This window comes from Martes martes (assembly GCF_963455335.1).
Source record: "Martes martes genome assembly, chromosome: 10".
Classification (NCBI taxonomy): Eukaryota; Metazoa; Chordata; class Mammalia; order Carnivora; family Mustelidae; genus Martes; species Martes martes.
In genome coordinates this window covers 105,849,248-105,867,788 of record NC_137898.1, presented here as the reverse complement: position 1 = coordinate 105,867,788, position 18,541 = coordinate 105,849,248, and the positions used below count along the sequence as shown (strand labels likewise).

The following is an 18,541-nucleotide window of genomic DNA, read 5'->3' as shown; positions in this document are numbered from 1 at the left end:
TGAGATACACATGAACAGTGTCGATAAACTGGAGCATCCAACTGTTCCTGGTTATTAACCGACTCTAATGACTGTGATAAATAAAAACCTCCCTTCAAATAAGCCAAGGCTCTGGGTGACATGAGAAACACCAAAAAGATCACAGCTGATGGATTTGCTGGTAACTCTTCCCTGCCCAAAGGGATCAGCCGCCACCCACTAGGGCCTCCCCGTGCTGCTGCTGGGGTTTGAGAGCAGACCCAGCAACCTCCTCCCAGGTAACAGAGCCACAGTAAACTGAGGCCCCTCTGTTTTAGTGCACTTCATGGAAAGGGAGCAGACCCTCCAGGAATGAATAATCATTTGTACCACCCCTCCAAAAAAAAATGCTGATAAACTCACAAAAAAGTTGTGTTATTGCTAAACGTTAATTGCATTTCCTTGGGTAAGCACCATAAAAAATTCATTGCAGTTTTTAGAAACAAGATGCCAAGTGTATTTTAGTTGCTAGAGGGGAGAGAGTCAGGGAGAAGCTGAACCAGAAAAATGCTAACTGGGCATAAACTCAGAAAGAAATCTCCCCAAGATGGGAGGCCCAGTGCTGAGACCGGAGCTCAGGAGACACAGGTCTTGGGAAGCCAGGCCCTCCTAAGACAGCAATGACTTAATGACTCTCAGGCCTGCGGCTGCTGCCCACCCAGAGAGCTGGGGCTTTCTGCTGTAGATCGTGTGGTGTGGACTTAAGAAATGTAAAGAATTAAATAAGTGAATGCCAAAATTCTAGAAAGATGAGCAGGAGTCCCGTTCTAGAGCTTTAACATGTATAGGAGGAAAATTAAAATTCTGTATCTTAGCGTGTGTGTGTGTGTGTGTGTGTGTGTGTGACAGAGAGAAAGAGTATGAGAGAGGGAGTGTGTATGTGTGAGAGACAGAGAGACAGAAAGAGAGACTGAGAATGAGAGGCAGACCTAGACGAAACATCATTTCACTTTAATAACAACACGCCTTGGACCAGTTCACAGAACTGTCATTTATAAACCAACACCCTATCCCAGTGCCAACCAGAGCACTCTTACAGGGCTCTCGCACCCCCCACTCCACAGGGCCAGTCAGAGCCAGGAGGGAACAGGCAGTAGGTGAGAAAGACTGCAGAGTGTGGAGGGTCCTTGACTCCATGGGCTTGGCCCTGCCTCGAGCCAGGCGCTCCTCTGGGGCGGCACCTGCCCCGCAGGAGAGCACACGGAGAGAGTGGTGGCAGGGCGTCCCTGAGCATCCTCCCAAAAGATGTGCACAAGGGCGGGGGGGGGGGGGCGGTGCAGAAGGGCAGGCACCGAGCTGCTGTCCGTAGCTCTTGCTCTCTCATTCCTTCCCGATCCCCTCCCAGCGCCCCCCACCTCCCAGCCCAGCCCCACCCACTCTCCTGTTACACGAGCGAGGCTGGCCCACAGGTGGTGACTGTCTTGTGTGGTAGGAGGTCCGTGCCTTCTGCATCCGAGGCTGCTGCTTCTCCTCCATCTAGTGGACCTGTCAGAGACCCAGGAAGCGTGAGGCTGCGTGCAGCACTGGGGGAGGGAGTCCTGGGCTGACAGAGGAAGGAGCCAGACCCGCCTCGTGGCCCCACCGCCTACCAGCCCAGTAACGTTCACTGTAGTGAATCACTTGACCATTCGGAGCCTTGATTTCTACCTCTATCAAATGCAGCTAAAAATATCTGCTTCTCACGGTTTTCTGAAAGGCCTGAATGAGGAGGTGGGTGCCTGTGTCCCCTGTAGACTCTAAAATTTATTACCTACTACCAGTGCCTGTGCCCAACCCTGCAGAAAGAGGCGTTTCTTCATCACGCCCTGCACTTGTAAAGTTCTTCATACACGTAACCCGTTTCGTACACATTCTCCTACTTGGCCCTCCCACTGAACGGATGGTCGAGAGCCTTGCCGGGTGTTGCACAAGAATTAATCCCTTGCGGAACCCAAGCTGCTAAATACCACGCTCTCTCCATAGTGCGGGGAATGCAGGCGCTCCTAACCGCCGTAGAAACCAGGAGTAAACCCGCATGTGAACAACACGCAGACCGCTGGCTGGAGGCCTAGAGCCAGCACCGTGTAGCCACTGCTCATAGTCTGGCCTCATTCATTCATCACAGAAGCGGTCAAGGTAGCCATGGTGCTATTACCAGGAAACTGAAGCTTGCCAAGGTTAGCGATTTGCCAAAGCTCACACAGTAAATGGCAGATCTGAGCTACAAAGCCAGGTTTACTCTAACCCAGTGAACACTTAAATCCATAAAAATCCAATGGATTCAGGGTTACAAGCATCACTTCCTCCTCCTACTCTCGGGACCATTCCCCAGCCTCAAGCAGGGCCCAGGCCTAAGAGGTAAGGGTCCCAGTTTCCAAGGGTTGGGTCCTTTACAAACCCACCCATCCTTGCCCCCACACTCACCCTCACAACGTCATGGATCCAGTCCAGGAACTCAGCAACCTTGGCATAGACGCCGGGGTGATTGGGCTCTGCACAGCCACGACCCCAGCTGACCACCCCCACCAAGTGCCAGGTGCCCCTGTCCAGGCACACCAGGGGCCCCCCGCTATCACCCTGAGGGCATGGAGACACAAAGAAAGAGGCAGTTAGTCCTTCCCGGTGGAGGGGACAGTTCCTCTGTTCCTGGTCCCTGTTGCTTCCAGCATGGGATCTCCGCTTGCCTCACCCCTCCCTAAATCCTTAGCACACGCCTCGACATGCCTAGGCACTCCTCCTTCTAGAGAGGCTGCTCACAGCAGAGGTCAAGACACCGCAGGTCCCCCCGTTCCCCCCACACCACCACGGTCCCCGTCCGTGCTGTACCTGGCACGCATCAGCCCTCCCGTCCACGTAGCCAGCACACAGCATGCGGGGGGTGAGGGCCCCACTATACATGCAGGAGCTGTTGCAGAGCTCGGTGCTGAGCAGGGGCACCACCGTGTCCTGGAGCGTGTCTGAGTTGTGGGCTGCAGGAGGTACACATGGAGACGGAGGGACACAGAGCCGGGCCGCGGGGCACAAAGCAAGGCCAGGAAGAAACAGCAGCGAGACGGAGGGTGGTTAGGGGCCCTGGAGGCATGAGACCCATAGAGGGGAGCCCAAGGTGGGAGCTGCGGACCCCGGGAAGGAAACATGGGTCCATCAGATGTAAGAGTGAAGAGGAGTAGAACTCACACACATACCCCCCCAAACGCTGAAGCCACAGCACTCCTGGGATGGAGGGCAGGGGTGTCAAACACCTGGCTTCAGGGGATACTCAGGGAGTGTTCTCCCAGAAAGACCCAGGCCAGGGAGACCAGGGCTCCTAGGTCTTGCCAACAGTGATGCCACAGAAAAAGGGGGTTGGCACCACCATTTGGCTAGAGGAGGTGGAGGTGGGGGATAGAGGGGCCTCACATCGGCCAGAAGGTCCCCCCACCCCTATTTTACCCAGGGCCCTGGGAGCTGACTCACTGTGGCTGGGGTTGGTGTGGCCCCAGCCAGACACCCAGCACTGCGACCCCCTCGGGAAATCGTGCTTCTCGGCTGGCAGGCACACAGCACCCACGGTGTCTGCGGAGAAGCAGGTGGTCCTGGGCCCCACTTGGGCTTAGTTTCCTTTCCCCACCTCCTCACCCTCAGGCTGGGGGAAGAACCAGGGCTGGCAGGTCCTCTCACTCCCTCTCAAACAGTCCTGGCTCTCCGCCTCCACCAGCCAGGTCTCCTGTAAGGTTGTGCAGGTCGTGCACTGCACCACATTGGCACGGAGGTCACCACTGACACAGAAGACGATGTATAAACCGCCGTGTGCCTGGTGCCTTCTAGGTTGGGCAATGGACACCCCGCACAGACCTAACCTGGGGAATGAGGGAAAATGGGAATTCCTTCTGGGCGTTTGTGCCCAACTTCTCCTAATGAGTACTCATTTTGCATTTTCCTTAGGGTGTTTGATCCCTCTTGGGGCACCATTTCCAAAAGCGTGTGGCAAGTCCTACAGGGTTGGGCCCAAACTTGTTCTAAAGTAGCACACAGACATGCTGATTATAAAATAAACACTGAGTCCCATGGGGAGAAAGGATTCCCTTCTCAGGGCTCTTTCCGCCTCCACAAGAGCAGCCAGGAGAAAGATTCCCTCCAGTGCCATTCCAGGGCTCCCCAGTCCTGCCAACCTCCACCTAAACACGGAGAGTGCAGGCCTGGGCACGGCAGTCTGCAGAGGGCAGCGAGCGGGAGCCTCAGCGCTGTCTTGTTTTCTCTACATGTTTCTACGGTTGTTACCTATTCGCCACAAATAATATGGGTTCTCTGGTTCGGTTGTAACTTAAAGCTCCCCTTTCAAATACACCCGAGTCAATCTAGAAATATTAACTGCTGAGCCAAAGTTCAGGGAGTACACATGCATGGTAATATTTGTGAAGGGCATGCAGCAACAGCCGCGATTTGGGAAACCCAAGGCTCCAGGTGGTGATGGGAGGGAGGAGCACGGAGCGTGTGTGCGCGTGTGCGCCTGTGCATGAGTGTGTGCACATGGGAGCATGTGTGCGCGTGTGTGCTTGTGTATGAATGTGTATGCATGGAAATGTGTGCGTGTGTTTACTTGTGTGAAGATGGCGTGAGCCAGTGTGTGCGTGTGTGAGCGCATGCGTGTGTGTTGGTGAGGAGGCAGGCACCTGTGCGTGCTATGGGCAGGGGTGGGGGTTTGAGAGCCACTGCCGGAGAGAAGCTGGACCCCAGAGTCAGGACACCAGGCTCAGGAACAGTTTGCTGAGAGATCTTGTAGAGTCACTTTCCTCACTAAAGGACCCTATGGTCCTTCCCTGTTTATACCTGCCTCATCTACTTGTCAGGGTTAGACGGAAGGAAAGACATTTGGGAAAATAAAGCTTAGTAACTGGGACATGTCCCACGGTGGCTGGGACCTGGGGCCAGCCTGGGGTCAGGGTCAGAGCCGCCCATGGGGAGGTGGAACACCGAGGAAGCTCTGCCAGGTACTTTGAGGCAAGTCCCTCTTGCAGCCCAGCTATGTGGGGGGCCAGAACCTTCGTCCCCAAGAAAGCCCACACACGTTGGTGCATGCTTAGGTCCAGGTAATGCCCAAGTTCACTGTGGTCATCCAATGAACTGAACGTGTTAATTTCTACAGCACTAGGAGGGAACCTCAGAAATGAGCTCACCCCTCAGGCCCCAGCCGCCCCCCACCCCCACCTCCGCCCCAGGGCCTGCCTCCCTCCCCACAGCCTGCACTTGCTCCGGCCAGGTCGGTGCCTCACCTGAGAAGTTGAGTGGCGTCCAGAGCCGCAGGAGGGCGATGTCATAGTCGTGAGTCTGGCTGCTGTAGAGAGGGTGGGAGATGATCCTCTCCACCACAGCCCCCTGGTGAGGCCTGACAGCACTGTGGCTAACCAGCCCCACGTGGACCCGCCAGCTGGACAGGCGGGGTACCCTAGAACTGCAAACGGGAGCCATGCTGAGCCCGGGGAAGGACAGGGTGCACAAGGTTGACCTAAGTGAGGTGGCAGATGGGGGAAACTGGCCAGAGAAGCCATTAGTGTCTGCCCCCATCACCAGGCTGGGAGTTCCCAAAACCCAGGCTCCACGCCTCCTAGTATCCTTGCAGCAGCTGGCAAGATACTGGGCATGCAGTAGGTGCTCCATAAGTGCTCTAGACCAGACAGAGAAGTAAGACAGTGTGGGAGATCTGCAACTCCCACCCTCTCTGTCCTGAATAACGCTCCTCTGTGTTTTATAACAGACATCAAAGGGGCTTGTGTGATATGCTAACTGAGAGTCAGAAAAACCATGAGTCCTATCTCTCCACCTACTGCGATCGTGGGGAAGTCGCCTCACCGCTCCCAGCCTCAGTCCCCACCTTGTAAAATGAGGAGTACGCTATCTGCCTCGCCCGCCGCCGGAAGAAAAGGTCCAAAGAGCTCATTCACTCGTCATTCATTCCTACACCGCTCCAAGCAGTAGTTATGAAGCATCTATTATCTGCCAGGACTGTTCTCAGCCAGAGGGACATGGCAGCCGGAAAATCAACACAGAGACTCAGTGGTAAACAAGACTGAGAGTGTCAGTCCCCACAGAGCTTCCCGTCTAAAGGGGAAGCAAGACATTAAGCCAATAATTACACGGAAGGTGATTTAATTACAGTTGTGATAAACATTAAGAAGCACAGAGCACTGTGAATGGGAAAGCCTTTGAAAAACTTCAAAACTGAGCAAATATAAAGAAGCAATCTTTGTGTTATCACCACTATTCGTGCAGAGCTGTTCTCGGCGGGGACCGGGGAGAACTGCACAACGCACGCCCCTCAGAATGGACGCGGGGAGGCAGACAGTCCGACTGACGTGGACATGTTATACGGGACATACCACGGGCCAAACAGAAAAGGCCGCTGAGGCGCCCGCCTGGCCCGTGGCCCCGAGACTTGCCTGTGCACGCAGTGAGCGGCCGTCACCACCCAGCGGGGCGCCACCACGGAGGCCCCACACGTGTGCCGGGAGCCCAGGACCACACTGGCCTGCCAGGGCCAGCGCCCGGGAACCACGGCCTGCCCGCCAACTATCCGGGAGGCCAGGGGCCTCGCCCCACACGCTGCAAACAGAGAAGCACAGGGGAGATGGCTAGCCAGAAGACAGGTGGGTGTCAGCATGGTCCTAACCCTCGGGGAGCGTGGCCCAGCGCGGACAGCTCTCATTTATTACTCCTGGCCCTGGGTTTGGGGGACAGGATGGTCCAAGTGTCAATTACACGTCTGTCTGCACCATCAGGCTACAAGCTCACTGGGAGCTGTGACGATGCCTGCATTGTCCATGGAGCCCTGACACCTCATGAAAAGCCTGTTGCATGGGAGGGGTCGAAATGTTGGTATATGGATGGATGCACAGATATATAGAGAAATATAGATGATTGGAGGCGTGGGGTCAGACGAAAGGAGCTCCACAGACTATCTCCCATGTGGCCCCTAGTTTGCCCCCTTCCTTAGTCTCCTGAAGGTGCTAACTGGTTAGCAGCCAAGAGTAATCCCTTCGGGGCTCTCCAGATGAAGGGGGGCGGGAGCTTCAGAAGTCAAGGCAAGTAGTCGCAGGAGGCGAAGCAGATCATCTGCCCAGATCAGTGGCTGGTGGGGGACAGGACAGGGGCCTGGTCAGGGCTCTGTTGGGGCAGAACTGTGTCTGCAAGAAGGGGACCAGCAGGCAGAGGGGCAGGTGGGCAAGGAACCCCACCCCAGACCCACACTAAGGACGGGGGGAGACTCCCTCCTCCCACTGCCACCTTCCTGGACATGCCTGGATAAGACTCACCGGAGCATCTGAGGGAAACGATTTGGCCGGAAGCGCAGCTGTTCCTACAAAGCAGAGGCGGCAGCAAGAGGCTGGGCAGGGGCCCACCCAAGGGCATGGAGGGAGGCCAGGGGCAGTCATCAGGTGCAGACAGAGGAGGCCTCTGGTGCAGCCCCCATCTGCGTCCTGCCTGCCTCCAAGCCCTGGGCTCCTCCTCATTAGCAGTTCTCCAGGACAGCGTGCTACTCTGCCCCATCACCCCAGGAGGTCATGGCCCTTGAGGGCTGTCTTGGGCAGGGCCCAAAGTTACAAATCAGGTATTTGTAGATGGGAAGTCCAGCTGCGCCCACTAAGGACCCCAGAATAAACGTGTGTTTGGTGGATGGATAAGTGAGCAAAGGAAGAAGGTGCATGTCACCCCACGCCCCTCCTGGGCTTCCTCTATCCTCTCTCCAACCCCTTCCTTGCTCTCCTCTCTCCCTCCTTCTTCCAAGCAAAACCTCAATTTCTGCTGGACCAAAGCCCTCTTCTCTCTCCTACTCATCTCAGGCCCCGGCGGCCCAATGCCACGATCCCTCTCATGTCCCGAACCCACAGGGCTCGGCTCTCTGACAGAGTCAGTCCCACTCACGTGAACTGAGTTTGTGATTTCTGACTGGGAAATGCTCCTCTGTGTCCCATCTCACACGGCCAATGTCCTCACCCCCAGGCTCCCACAACAGGAAGATTTTTGCTGAACAGGTCACCAGAAGGGACCCACTCAGCCTCCTGAGAAGTCCTACCTGGACTGCCACACTTCCTCCAGGAAGCCTTCCAGTCTGGGAGGGAGCTGAGCAAACCGCTGGGAGCTGTTGAGCTTGACATCAGACAGGTTCACTCCCTTGAGGTGAGTGAGTCTTGGAGGAAGAAAGGAACAGAACGGGAGGAAACTGGTTGACGCTGCAGCACGGAGATGGCAATAATCACGACCAAGATGTGCCTGAGATGCCGTTCCCCCAGCAGTACACGGAGCAAGACTGACAATGACCTCTTCTCGGATTCATATTTGTTAAAGAGCAGGGATGCTCAAAGGAGAGAAACAAGCTGAGGTCCCATCATGCCCAGAGGGCAGGAGACAGCCAAAATGACCTCTTGTCAGTTCCTGAGCACTTTGACGGGACAGGCAGATAGAGGTCTCCGCCTCCCTTTTCCCCTCCACCCTCACCAGGCCCCAAGCCTGCCCCCCACTACCGCCTGCCCATTACCTGAGATGCCCCAGGCTCTGGCAGATCCGCACCCCCAGGGCAGCGTTCCAGCCCTCGTGGCAGACCAGGAGCCAGTCTGGCCGCGCTCTCACCTGTGCTTCCAGCAGGAAGTCCTCCGTGTTTATTCTGAAAGATACTGAAGGCACGGCATGAAGTCACATCCCACCTCCTGCGGGGTGGAGGGGCAGGCTGGGCAGGGGGAGCTGGACCCGGCCATGGGGGGACCTGAAGAGGCCTCAAGACAGCATCTGGGTCACCCAGTGTCGGGCTCCCTGTCCCCGGGGCATCAGGCCGGTTCTGAGAACAAAAGAACTCCTATTTATAGTGCTGTGTCCCAATTTGGTGTTTAACCAAGTGCTTTTAAATGTGCTGTCACCTGTTGTCATAGCACCCCCGGGGGGTGAGTATGACCACCCTTCCGTGCTGCAGAGGGACCACTAAGGCAGGGAGGGTAAGTGACCTGCCCCAGATCACAGAGCCTGCGCGTGATGGATCCAGGACTTACATCCAGTCTTCCGGTTTCAAATCTTGTGGTAATCCTAGTGATGGTTACCGCTGAGCGTCTGTCTCCCTCAGGCTCTGTGCTAGGCTCTTTTACCCATTAACTCGTATTATTCTTACAACTTTCTGTGGCAAATAGTGGTATCTCCATTTTGTAGAGAAGGAAATGGAAGTTCCAAGAAGCAGTGTGCCCAAGGTCGCATAACTAGCAAAAGGCAGGCCCCAGGCTAACTGTAACTTCTGTAACTGATTCCAGCCCCCTCCTGGGCAGCTAATCTTCTGATCCTCAACTCAGGTTTGGTGGGGAGAGGACAATGTGAAGCGAAGATCCCCACCGGCTACACGCCGGCTTCCCACACGCACCTGTTCCCCCTTCCCCATCCTGCTGGCTCACTCTGCCCTAGACGGCAAGTCGCCAACCCTCCTCCCAGCCTGGGCTCCTGGCTGTGCCCACATAGGGATCAAGACCGTCCCCAGGGAGTGCTGAAAGCTCCAAATCCAAGATGGATTTTCAAAGCTGGACCACATCACTCCCTTCCCACCAGAGGAGGAGCCCCCGCTGCCGGCAGTGATGTCAGGGCACCGCATTCTGGTCCCCTTGCCCCAGCCAGAAGTGGGGATCCCAGAGCCATGAAGGGACTCAGGGCAGGTGGGGGTGGTCTGTAGTCTTGGGGGTGTGGCCCACCTGTTCTGGGCAGTGTGGGGAGCCGGGCTTCCTCACCGCTGGCCTCGGAGCAGCTCGAAGGGATCTCCTCATCCTGCAAGGTTCCGGGAGTGGGCTGAGAGGTCACCGGCCACAGATACAGCACTTCGGAGGACAAGGACAGGAGAGGGTCACAGAGAAGAGGCTAGGAGAGGGGAGGGATTCCCACATGAGAGGGCCAAGGGGCAGAACAAGACCCCTGCACCAGAGGGAGACAAAAGCAGCTGCCTGGGGACTCCCCCTCGACCACCCAGCCTCAGGCGGGTCCCCACCTAACACACTAAGAGGCACAGCTCTCTCTCCCTGTCTGTCTGTCTATCTCTCTCTCTGACTAGGAAAGATTTCTAGAGACAGTTCGACTTCAGCCTCCCTGGCTCATCCATTCAAGTACCTTCCACTTCCCTCTGCAAGACTAGAGCCTTCTGGATGCAGAGCCTAACTCCCTCCTGCTGCGGTCCCACCCCCCACCCCTTCTCCCCTGCGGGCGGTCCAGGGAAAAGGAGAAAGTTGGGTCCTGGCTGCCTTTGACAGCTGCTTGTCTCTTCCCGCAAGGACCCCCCAGACCCTGGTCTTCGGCCCTCCCTGGAGCACAGAAGAGTCCCCGCACTGACCGAGAAGCCAGGAGCCGACGCTCACACCAGCCAGCAGCGCCAACGCTCCCAGCCCCGCACAGCAGCGCTGTCCTGTGCCCCGGCACCCTGCCAGAGAGCCTGTGGGAGAGGGGAGGGCAGCGTCTGTGTGCCTGGCCCCTGCCTGCCAGCCTCCCTCTGCACGAGGCTCCACCACGGGGCTAGGCAGCCATGGGGCTGCACCCCCCACTGGGCCTGCCCGCCTCCCCCTGCCCCATGCGCACAAGGCCCACAGAGCCCACTCAACCCCCAAACTAGACACAGAGCAAAAGCAGGTCTGGGATAAACAGTGGGATAAACTCGCCATCGGCCACTGAGGGCTCTCTCAAGAAGGATCTGGGGAATGTAGGAAGATTACCCATTCGCTGTCCCCACCCTGTCATTCCCCCATAGCCCAGTCTGGCCTACTGGGGTGCTGCTGGGCTTCGGGCCTCCGCAGTGGGTCTCTCGGCTTTGCTTTGAAGTTCCTGGGTCCTGGGCCCTCCTCTGCATACTGAGCCTCCATGTGGGTTTGGCTATCCGGCATCAGGCTCTGGGGAAATAACGGTTGGTCACTTGGGATCCCCACACCAAGGGGAGAAGCTCCGGCCCCCTACAAGACCCCACTCTCTAACCTTGACTGTGCACTCACTGCCTTTTTTTCATCTTAGAGACTCTGGTGTTCCCACTGATGCCCCCCCCCCACCAGGCCCTCTCTGCTCTCCTGGAGCCGCTAACCTTGCCCCCCTTATTCTCACACAGCCAGTAAGCACCAGAGCCGGTATTCAAACCCAGACCCAGCACTCCTCACCATTCCCTCCCCTGGCCTCCCACAACCATCAAGGATGCCCGCTGAATCTCTCAGCATGACCCTCCTCAGGCCTCTAGATCCCAGCTTTTTTCATTACCTCCTGTCTCAGAGGAAGAAGTCCCCCTGCCCAATTCACCGTCCGTTCATTCACCCAGTAAATAAGACTTAGCCCAAGTGCTAGGCCACAATGGAGGACGAGGTAGGGAGCTCAAAATAAACCAACATGGAAAAATTCCAGGAACAAAATTACTATCTGCATGTTCAGTTTTTAAATTATTGTTATGTTATGCCAGTCACCATACATTACATCATTGGTTTTTGACATAGTGTTCTATGATTCATTGTGTATAACACCCAGTGCTCCATGCAACCCGTGACCTCCTTAATACCCATCACCAGGCTCACTCATCCCCCCACCATTCTCCCCTCTGAAACCCTCAGTTTGTTTCCGAGTCCATAGTCTCTCATGGTTTTTCTCCCCCTCGGATTTCCCGCCCTTCATTTTTTTCCCTTCCTTCTCCGAATATCCTCCATGCTATTCCTTATGTTCCACAAATAAGTGAAATCATATGATAATTGTCTTTCTCTGTTTGAGTTATTTCACTTAGCGTAATCTCCTCCAGTCCCATCCATGTTGATGCAAATGGTGGGTATTCATCCTTTCTGATGGCTGTGTAATACTCCATTATACATATGGACCACATCTTCTTTATCTATTCGTCTATTGAAGGGCATCTGGGCTCCTTCCAGTTTGGCTATTGTGGCCATTACTGCTATGAACATTGGGGTGCATATGTCTAAAAGGAAAACTTAGGATCACACAAAAACCTATATGTATATAATGTTCATAGTTGCTTTATCTGTAACATCTAAAAAGTAGGAACAAGTCAGGTGTCCTTCAATGGATGAATGACATCACCCATTGTAATACATCCACACCAAGAAATAAAGAAAAAGGAATGAACTGTTGACATGTGGGACAATGTGGGTGAATTTCTAGAGAATTATGTCAAGTGAAAAAAAAAGCCAGTCTCGGAAGGTTACGTACTGTATGATTCCATTTATATAACATTCTTATAGCAATAACATTATAGAAATGAAGACAGATTCCTGGTTGCCAGGAGTTAAGGAGGGATGGGATTGGAAGGGAAGTGGGTGTGGCTACAAAAGGCAACAGGAGGGGTCCTTGGGGGGATAGAAACGTTCTGTACCTTGACTGTATCAATGTCAATACTGTTGTGATATTGTACTAGAGTTTTACAAGATGTTAGCACTGGGAGGAAAAGGGTACAGGTGAGATTATTTCTTATGAATGCATGTGTATCTACAATTACCCCCAAATAAGTTCAATTTAATTAAAAAAAAAACCTTCAAGGACCAAACAAATAAATAAAGTTAATTTAAAATAATAATAAGGGGCACCTGGGTGGCTCAGTGGGTTAAGCCTCTGCCTTCAGCTCAGGTCATGATCCCAGGGTCCTGGGATCGAGCCCCACGTCAGGCTCTCTGCTTGGTGGGGATCCTGCTTCCTCCTCTCTCTCTGCCTGCCTCTCTGCCTACTTGTGAGCTCTCTCTCTCTGTCAAATAAATAAACAAAACCTTTTAAAAATTATTATTATTATTAAATAAATAATAATTTTAATAATAATATAATAATAATATTATAATAATAATATAATTATTATTATTATTAAATAAATAAAATAATAATTACTCCCCAACTGCCCCAGAGAATTTGCAGTCGAGTCCTGACATGTTAAAAAAGGCAGAACATGTTAAGTGACAGAAGAAAGCAGGAGAGTTTCTCACTGGGAGATCAAAACAGGCTTCCTAGAAAAGGCAGCCCGAGACGGTCCCTTCTAGATGAGCTGGACTTGCACGGACACACATGGGCACTGGGTGAAGAGGCAAAGGCACGGGGGGTCAGAAAGCACAGAGCAGAGTGAGCCGCAAGGCTGCGAGATGCTCAGGTGCCATGAAGAAGAGTAACGGGAAAGAAGATCTTGGAAGAAACCCCAGACCAGCAATGCAAAGCTCGGTCTGCAGCCTCTTACGTGAACTGAACTCAGCACCTCTCCACACTTCAGTTTTCTCATTTGGAAAATAAGAGCAATAACTACCACTACCCAACAAGTCATCTCCCTCCTCTAGCATCTGATTTCCACTCACTGTCCACGCCGCAGCAATCCTCCTCCAATTCCAACATGAGCAAACTGACCCCCTCTTTCAAGTACCCAATGAATCTTTCTACTCTTTAAGAAGAATCCAAAGCTCGATGGCACCGCCTACAAAATCCTCTGAGCTCTCCTTCCTCACTCACCTCTCCATCCCCACCTGCCAGCATGATGCCCTGCACAGTGGAACTCGGTCCTAGTAACACACATGCCAGTCTTCTGGGCCCTCACGCGCTCTCGCACCACAGAGACTTTGCCTCTGCTGTCCTTCTCCCCGCGTAGCTGACTCAGCTTAGACGTCACTTCTCCAAGAAGCTTTCTTCTCTATGAGGTACCTGTTGTGTCCCTATATTGTGTTCATTTACTTCTCTTTCTCTCTGCCCTTCCTCACTGGTCTAGACTCCCAGAGCCTAGCACAGGGCCTGCCACAAAGTGGGAATTCAGTTAATGTACATTGAGGAGGAAGGCAGGCAGGTGGGGAGGCCGCAAAAGATTATATGACCAAAAGGGTTTTATAAATTCTAAAGCACAGTGCAAATGCTAAGTATAATAATAATGTTAATAAGAAATAGGGGGCACCTGGGTGGCTCAGTGGGTTAAGCCTCTGCCTTCGGCTCAGGTCATGATCCCAGGGTCCTGGGATCGAGCCCCACAACAGGCTCTCTGCTCAGCAGGGAGCCTGCTTCCCCCCGCCCCGCCTGCCTCTCTGCCTACTTGTGAGCTCTCTCTCTCTCTCTGTCAAATAAATAAACAAAACCTTTAAAAAATAATAATAATATTAATAAGAAATAGGTAAAAGCAATGGATCCTTTCTTCAAGGAACTTGGGATCCCGCAAAACAGGCAAGACACCTTAAAAGTTAAAATGACTCCAGGGCTGCCTGGGTGACTCAATCAGCTAAGTGTCCAACTCTTGATTTTGTCTCAGGTCACGATCTCAGGGTTCTGAGATCAAGCCCAGCGTTGGGCTCCACACTGAGCATGGAGCCTGCTTCAGATTCTTTCTCTTGGGCGCCTGGGTGGCTCAGTCGGTTAAGCGTCTGCCTTCAGCTCAGGTCATGATCCCAGAGTCCTGGGATCGAGTCCTACATCAGGCTCCCTGCACAGCAGGAAGTCTGCTTCTCCCTCTCCCACTCCCCCTGCTTGTGCTTGCTCTCACACTCTCTCTCTCTGTGTCAAATAAATAAATAAAATCTTTAAAAAAAAAAAAAAAAAGATTCTTTCTCTCTCCCTCTCCCTCAGCCCCTCCCTGCACCTCCTCACCTGCACGGGCACATGCACTCTCTCTCTCAAAAAAAAAAAAAAAAAAAAAAATGTTAATAAGACTTGTCTCCTCTGAAGACCACAACTTACCCTGTCAACACCCAGAATGGTACCCAATGATCATAAAAACCTGAAACACTGACTCCAAGACAATGTTGGCTTAGACTGGATTTCCAACGGTCAGATGGAACGTTCCCGTCACATTCCTCAGTCCCGCCCTTGTGTTCCATAGAACGTCGCGCTCCTGACCGTCTGGCTAGGAAGGGAAAAGGCCTTTGAAGACTCACCCAGATAAGTCACTTGTGAATCACCCTGGAAATCATTCTACCAGACCCGTGAACACCCTTGCCAGCTCAGCTCACAAGTAGGACAGCAGCCCAAACTCTTGTATGAAGGAAGACACCACCCCTACCTCCCCTCCCCTCCCCTCCCCTCCACCCGTTACAGCCCAGGAAAGGTAGGACTGGTCCTCCCACCGATAGGGCTTGCTGCTCCACAAGAAACATGGGGTCTTGGCTTGCCCCTCACCATAGACACTCCTTCTTGGGTCCAGAGATGAGGCTCAAGGGCACGAGCAATGAGACTGGAGAACCGCAGGCTTGTTAGAGTCAGTCGAGCACCCATAAGAAAGCACAGAAGTGACAACGGTATTTGGGGTTTGGGTTTCTCCTCTGGGAACATGGTTTCTCTTGAACGGATGTCCTTCCAAGCAAAGAGGCAATACTTGGTCTGGAGAGAATTCCAGGGCACGGCCAGGCTTTCCTCCTGTCTCAGTATCAAGGGAGCGTGGCTTCCAGTTCCGCTTCTGGACTAACTGGCCTCTTCGCTTCTCGGCCTTTTGGCTAAGATCAAGTGTGGACTAACTGGCCTCACCCAGGAGTTGCTCTACCTCCAGACCCATGTGTTTGAGCTCATGCAGTAGCCCTGGAACGACGGGCCATGGTAGAGCAGGACCTCCTGGTCCTCCCTTTGAGTACGAGTTCAGTGTAATAATGACTTGCTAAGCTCTGTCTATATGCAAAGCACCTGGATAGGCCTATGGGGGACAGGAGAGACTAACAGTCAGTCCCTGAGGACAAACGTGGGAGGTTAACCGCACAGGGCCCCCTCTAGGATCTAGCCCTTGTGCAGAGCTGCCAGAGCGGGCTCTTTCCACCTGCCTAGAAGCCCAAGCGTGCGGGCAGGGGAGAGGAAGAGAGAAAGAGAGAGAGGCCAGGTCAGGGATGGCAGACGTACGTACGGCCTTACCATTCGGGTCAGTGGCACCGAGGTAAACCCTCGGGGTCTCTAGGCAGGGTTCTGCTCCTGTTCTTGGATCAGCATCGATCAAACAGCCCAGCCCGCTTGGTCGGAGGGTGAGGTCTCCCTAGTTCACATACGCCCCTCCCTTTATCCTCCCCCTACACACACACACACAGACATGCGCCAGTGAGACAATAAGTCTGCTCAGAACCATGAATAGACCCCTTGTTGCAGGAAAGGGGGCCAAGGGCTGGGCTGGGCTGGGCAGCCTCAGCCCCTCCCATCCGCTAACTAGAAGCTTAGAAACAGAGGAAAAGGTTACAGGGAGGAGGGGAGGCCAGCGACTGTTGCTTAGCAACCAGGTCCCTTGTGCCCAACAGTGTGCCCCATGCATGCTAGCACAATCCCCCTTCCCGCTGGCAGGGCTGTATCAGAAGGACCGATATCCGCATCTATGGACATGCTTCCGAGCCCTCTAGATTCTACCTCCTCTCTGTGTGGGCTGGCCTTCCCAGCAGCCTGGGGCTGTCACCGTGCTGGAATGGGGGTGATAACGAGGAATCTTTGCCGTTTCTCTCCTCAGGGATACACTTGTCACCCCAGTGCTGGGGAAACAGGGGCCTCTCCCCCCCCCCCCGCTTTCCTGGGGACCAGTCACGGCAGGAGCCCTGAGCGCTCCCTTGCTTCAGAGCTCAAGGCGGCCCAGCTGAGCCCAAGGTGGACTGAACACACCTGGGAGCCACATCGCTTCAGGGAGGCAGAACAGGTGCCAGGGAAGGAAAAGGCTTGCGTGGTTTCCCCTCCTCCGAATGCTCCTCACACATCCCTCAGATGGAACGGTTAAGAACATGGGCCTTGGAAGCCGGGCCTTCATCTAATCCCAGTTCTGCCCCTTCCCTCACTCGGCCTCACGTGTAAAATGAGGATAACAGGACCCACCTCATAGCACTGATGCTGGAACCGAATGAGATATTGAGCATAAACCTCCTAGCCCGACATGCAGCGTGGAAACGACTCAGTAACTGTCGCCTGCCGGCGTTATTATCACTGTTGAAGCTCATGACACGGGCTTTGCTTCTGCCCTCTGCTTCCCTCAGACGCTCAGTCAACTCTGAGCTTGCGGTACGCACGCAGAGCTCCCCACACTTCCAACACGATGGAGACACGAAGGTCAGCTGTGAATCACTGAAACAGGAGGACAGAACTGGTGGCTGGGGCTGAGACTCCCCGGGCTAGGGTCAGAGATCTCCTAAAACAAACACCCTCAGCCTACAAGCAGGCATACTTGCTGTGTGTTCCAGAACCGGTCTGAGCACGGACAATGAGTAAGTCCCCAGCTAGGAAACTGCAGGCTGAGAGAAGACACGGGAACAGACACAAGTAAGTGAAAAGTGAATTAACAAGGGCATAAACACAGGGGTATAGGAAGACAAAGGAAGAGCTGACTCCTTTGCCCAGAGGACACAGAAAAAGCATCAGAGGAGAGGAGACACCTAAGCTGTGTTTAAGAAATGAGAACGCAATCATATAGAAGGGCATTCCAAATACACTATGGGTGATGTCAGTGAAAATGCCAGTGAAGACCTCCAAAAATGCTCTTCTCCATTAGAGCAAGGAGAAAGCAGACAAAAATTTGTCAGGATCAAAATTTTTTTTTAATTAATTAATTTATTTATTTGACAGACAGAGATCACAAGTAGGCAGAGAGGCAGGCAGAGAGAGAGGAGGAAGCAGGCTCCCTGTTGAGCAGAGAGCCCGATGCGGGACTCGATCCCAGGACCCTGGGATCATGACCTGAGCTGAAAGCAGAGGCTTTAACCCACTGAGCCACCCAGGTTCCCTGTCAGGATCAAATTTTTAAAAGTCCGGAAATTAACCAAAGGCTCACAGCAATATGGAAAGTGTTTCTTCAAGGAAAATGACACAATCTTGGTAAGAACAGTGATCTTTGTGGCATTTTAATTTGTTGTAATTCCATCAAGCTCTCTCCTAGAAACCAACAACCCACAATTGCTAGGAAAACCAGCAGCCTAACAGCCACAGGTAGAACAGGGCTGGAGTCCCTTCAGAGCCGCATCTCCAGAGAGCTGCCATTGTTTGAAATGTCTGGAAAACCCCTTTTGTGAGACTGTCTTACTTTGACTGGACTCTGAGCTTGCCCAGTACGAACAGCTTTTTCTCCAAGGAGTTTTGTTGAAAACGATCAAGGACAGTTGTTGGACTTTACGGCCGCCCAAGGCAATGAATAACAGTTGGGGCAAAAATCAGCTAACCAAAAACCTTAAAATAAAAAGCTGGGGAACGAGGCATCCATAGAGGCTTTGAAAGGCTCTGAAGTATCCCAGAGAATCCAGAAAGCAGGCACATGCACAGGAATGCAAACATACACAGGGCTGTGTACGGACTTAGCAAAGACTTAAGGAAGGTCCTAAGTTCTCAGCTCTGGCTAACCTTGAGGCTCTGACAAGGCAGGACATGAAGGCTAAGGCAGAATTGTCAGCTTCCTGGCTGAGTGTTGATGGCATGCCCCAATATGCCCATGGAGCCCCCCTGCCAAGGCTGAGAAACTTAGTGGTTCTAGGCATTGAAGGCAAATCTCTGTCTAATCTTTCGCTGGCCACTAAGCTAATTGAGCAGAGACTTCAGCGGCCACACATGACAAAGAATATAGACATTACAGAATTCATTCGGAAAAGTCACTAAACCGGGCACCTGGGCAGCTCAGTGGGTT

At 53.4% G+C, this 18,541-nt stretch overlaps 1 protein-coding gene across 1 annotated transcript; it reads right to left on the bottom strand.

Moving 5' to 3' along the window:
• Positions 1-949: 949 nt before the first annotated feature.
• On the bottom strand, positions 950-10,725 carry TMPRSS5 (transmembrane serine protease 5; the record flags this gene model as incomplete). The annotated part of the gene is given in 13 exon segments (XM_080816397.1): positions 950-1,503; positions 2,422-2,574; positions 2,824-2,966; positions 3,454-3,552; positions 5,250-5,428; positions 6,414-6,576; positions 7,287-7,330; positions 8,048-8,161; positions 8,510-8,645; positions 9,696-9,818; positions 10,325-10,423; positions 10,670-10,700; positions 10,702-10,725. Coding segments are annotated over 13 exon segments (1,317 nt in total). The 3' UTR covers positions 950-1,494.
• Positions 10,726-18,541: the final 7,816 nt, after the last annotated feature.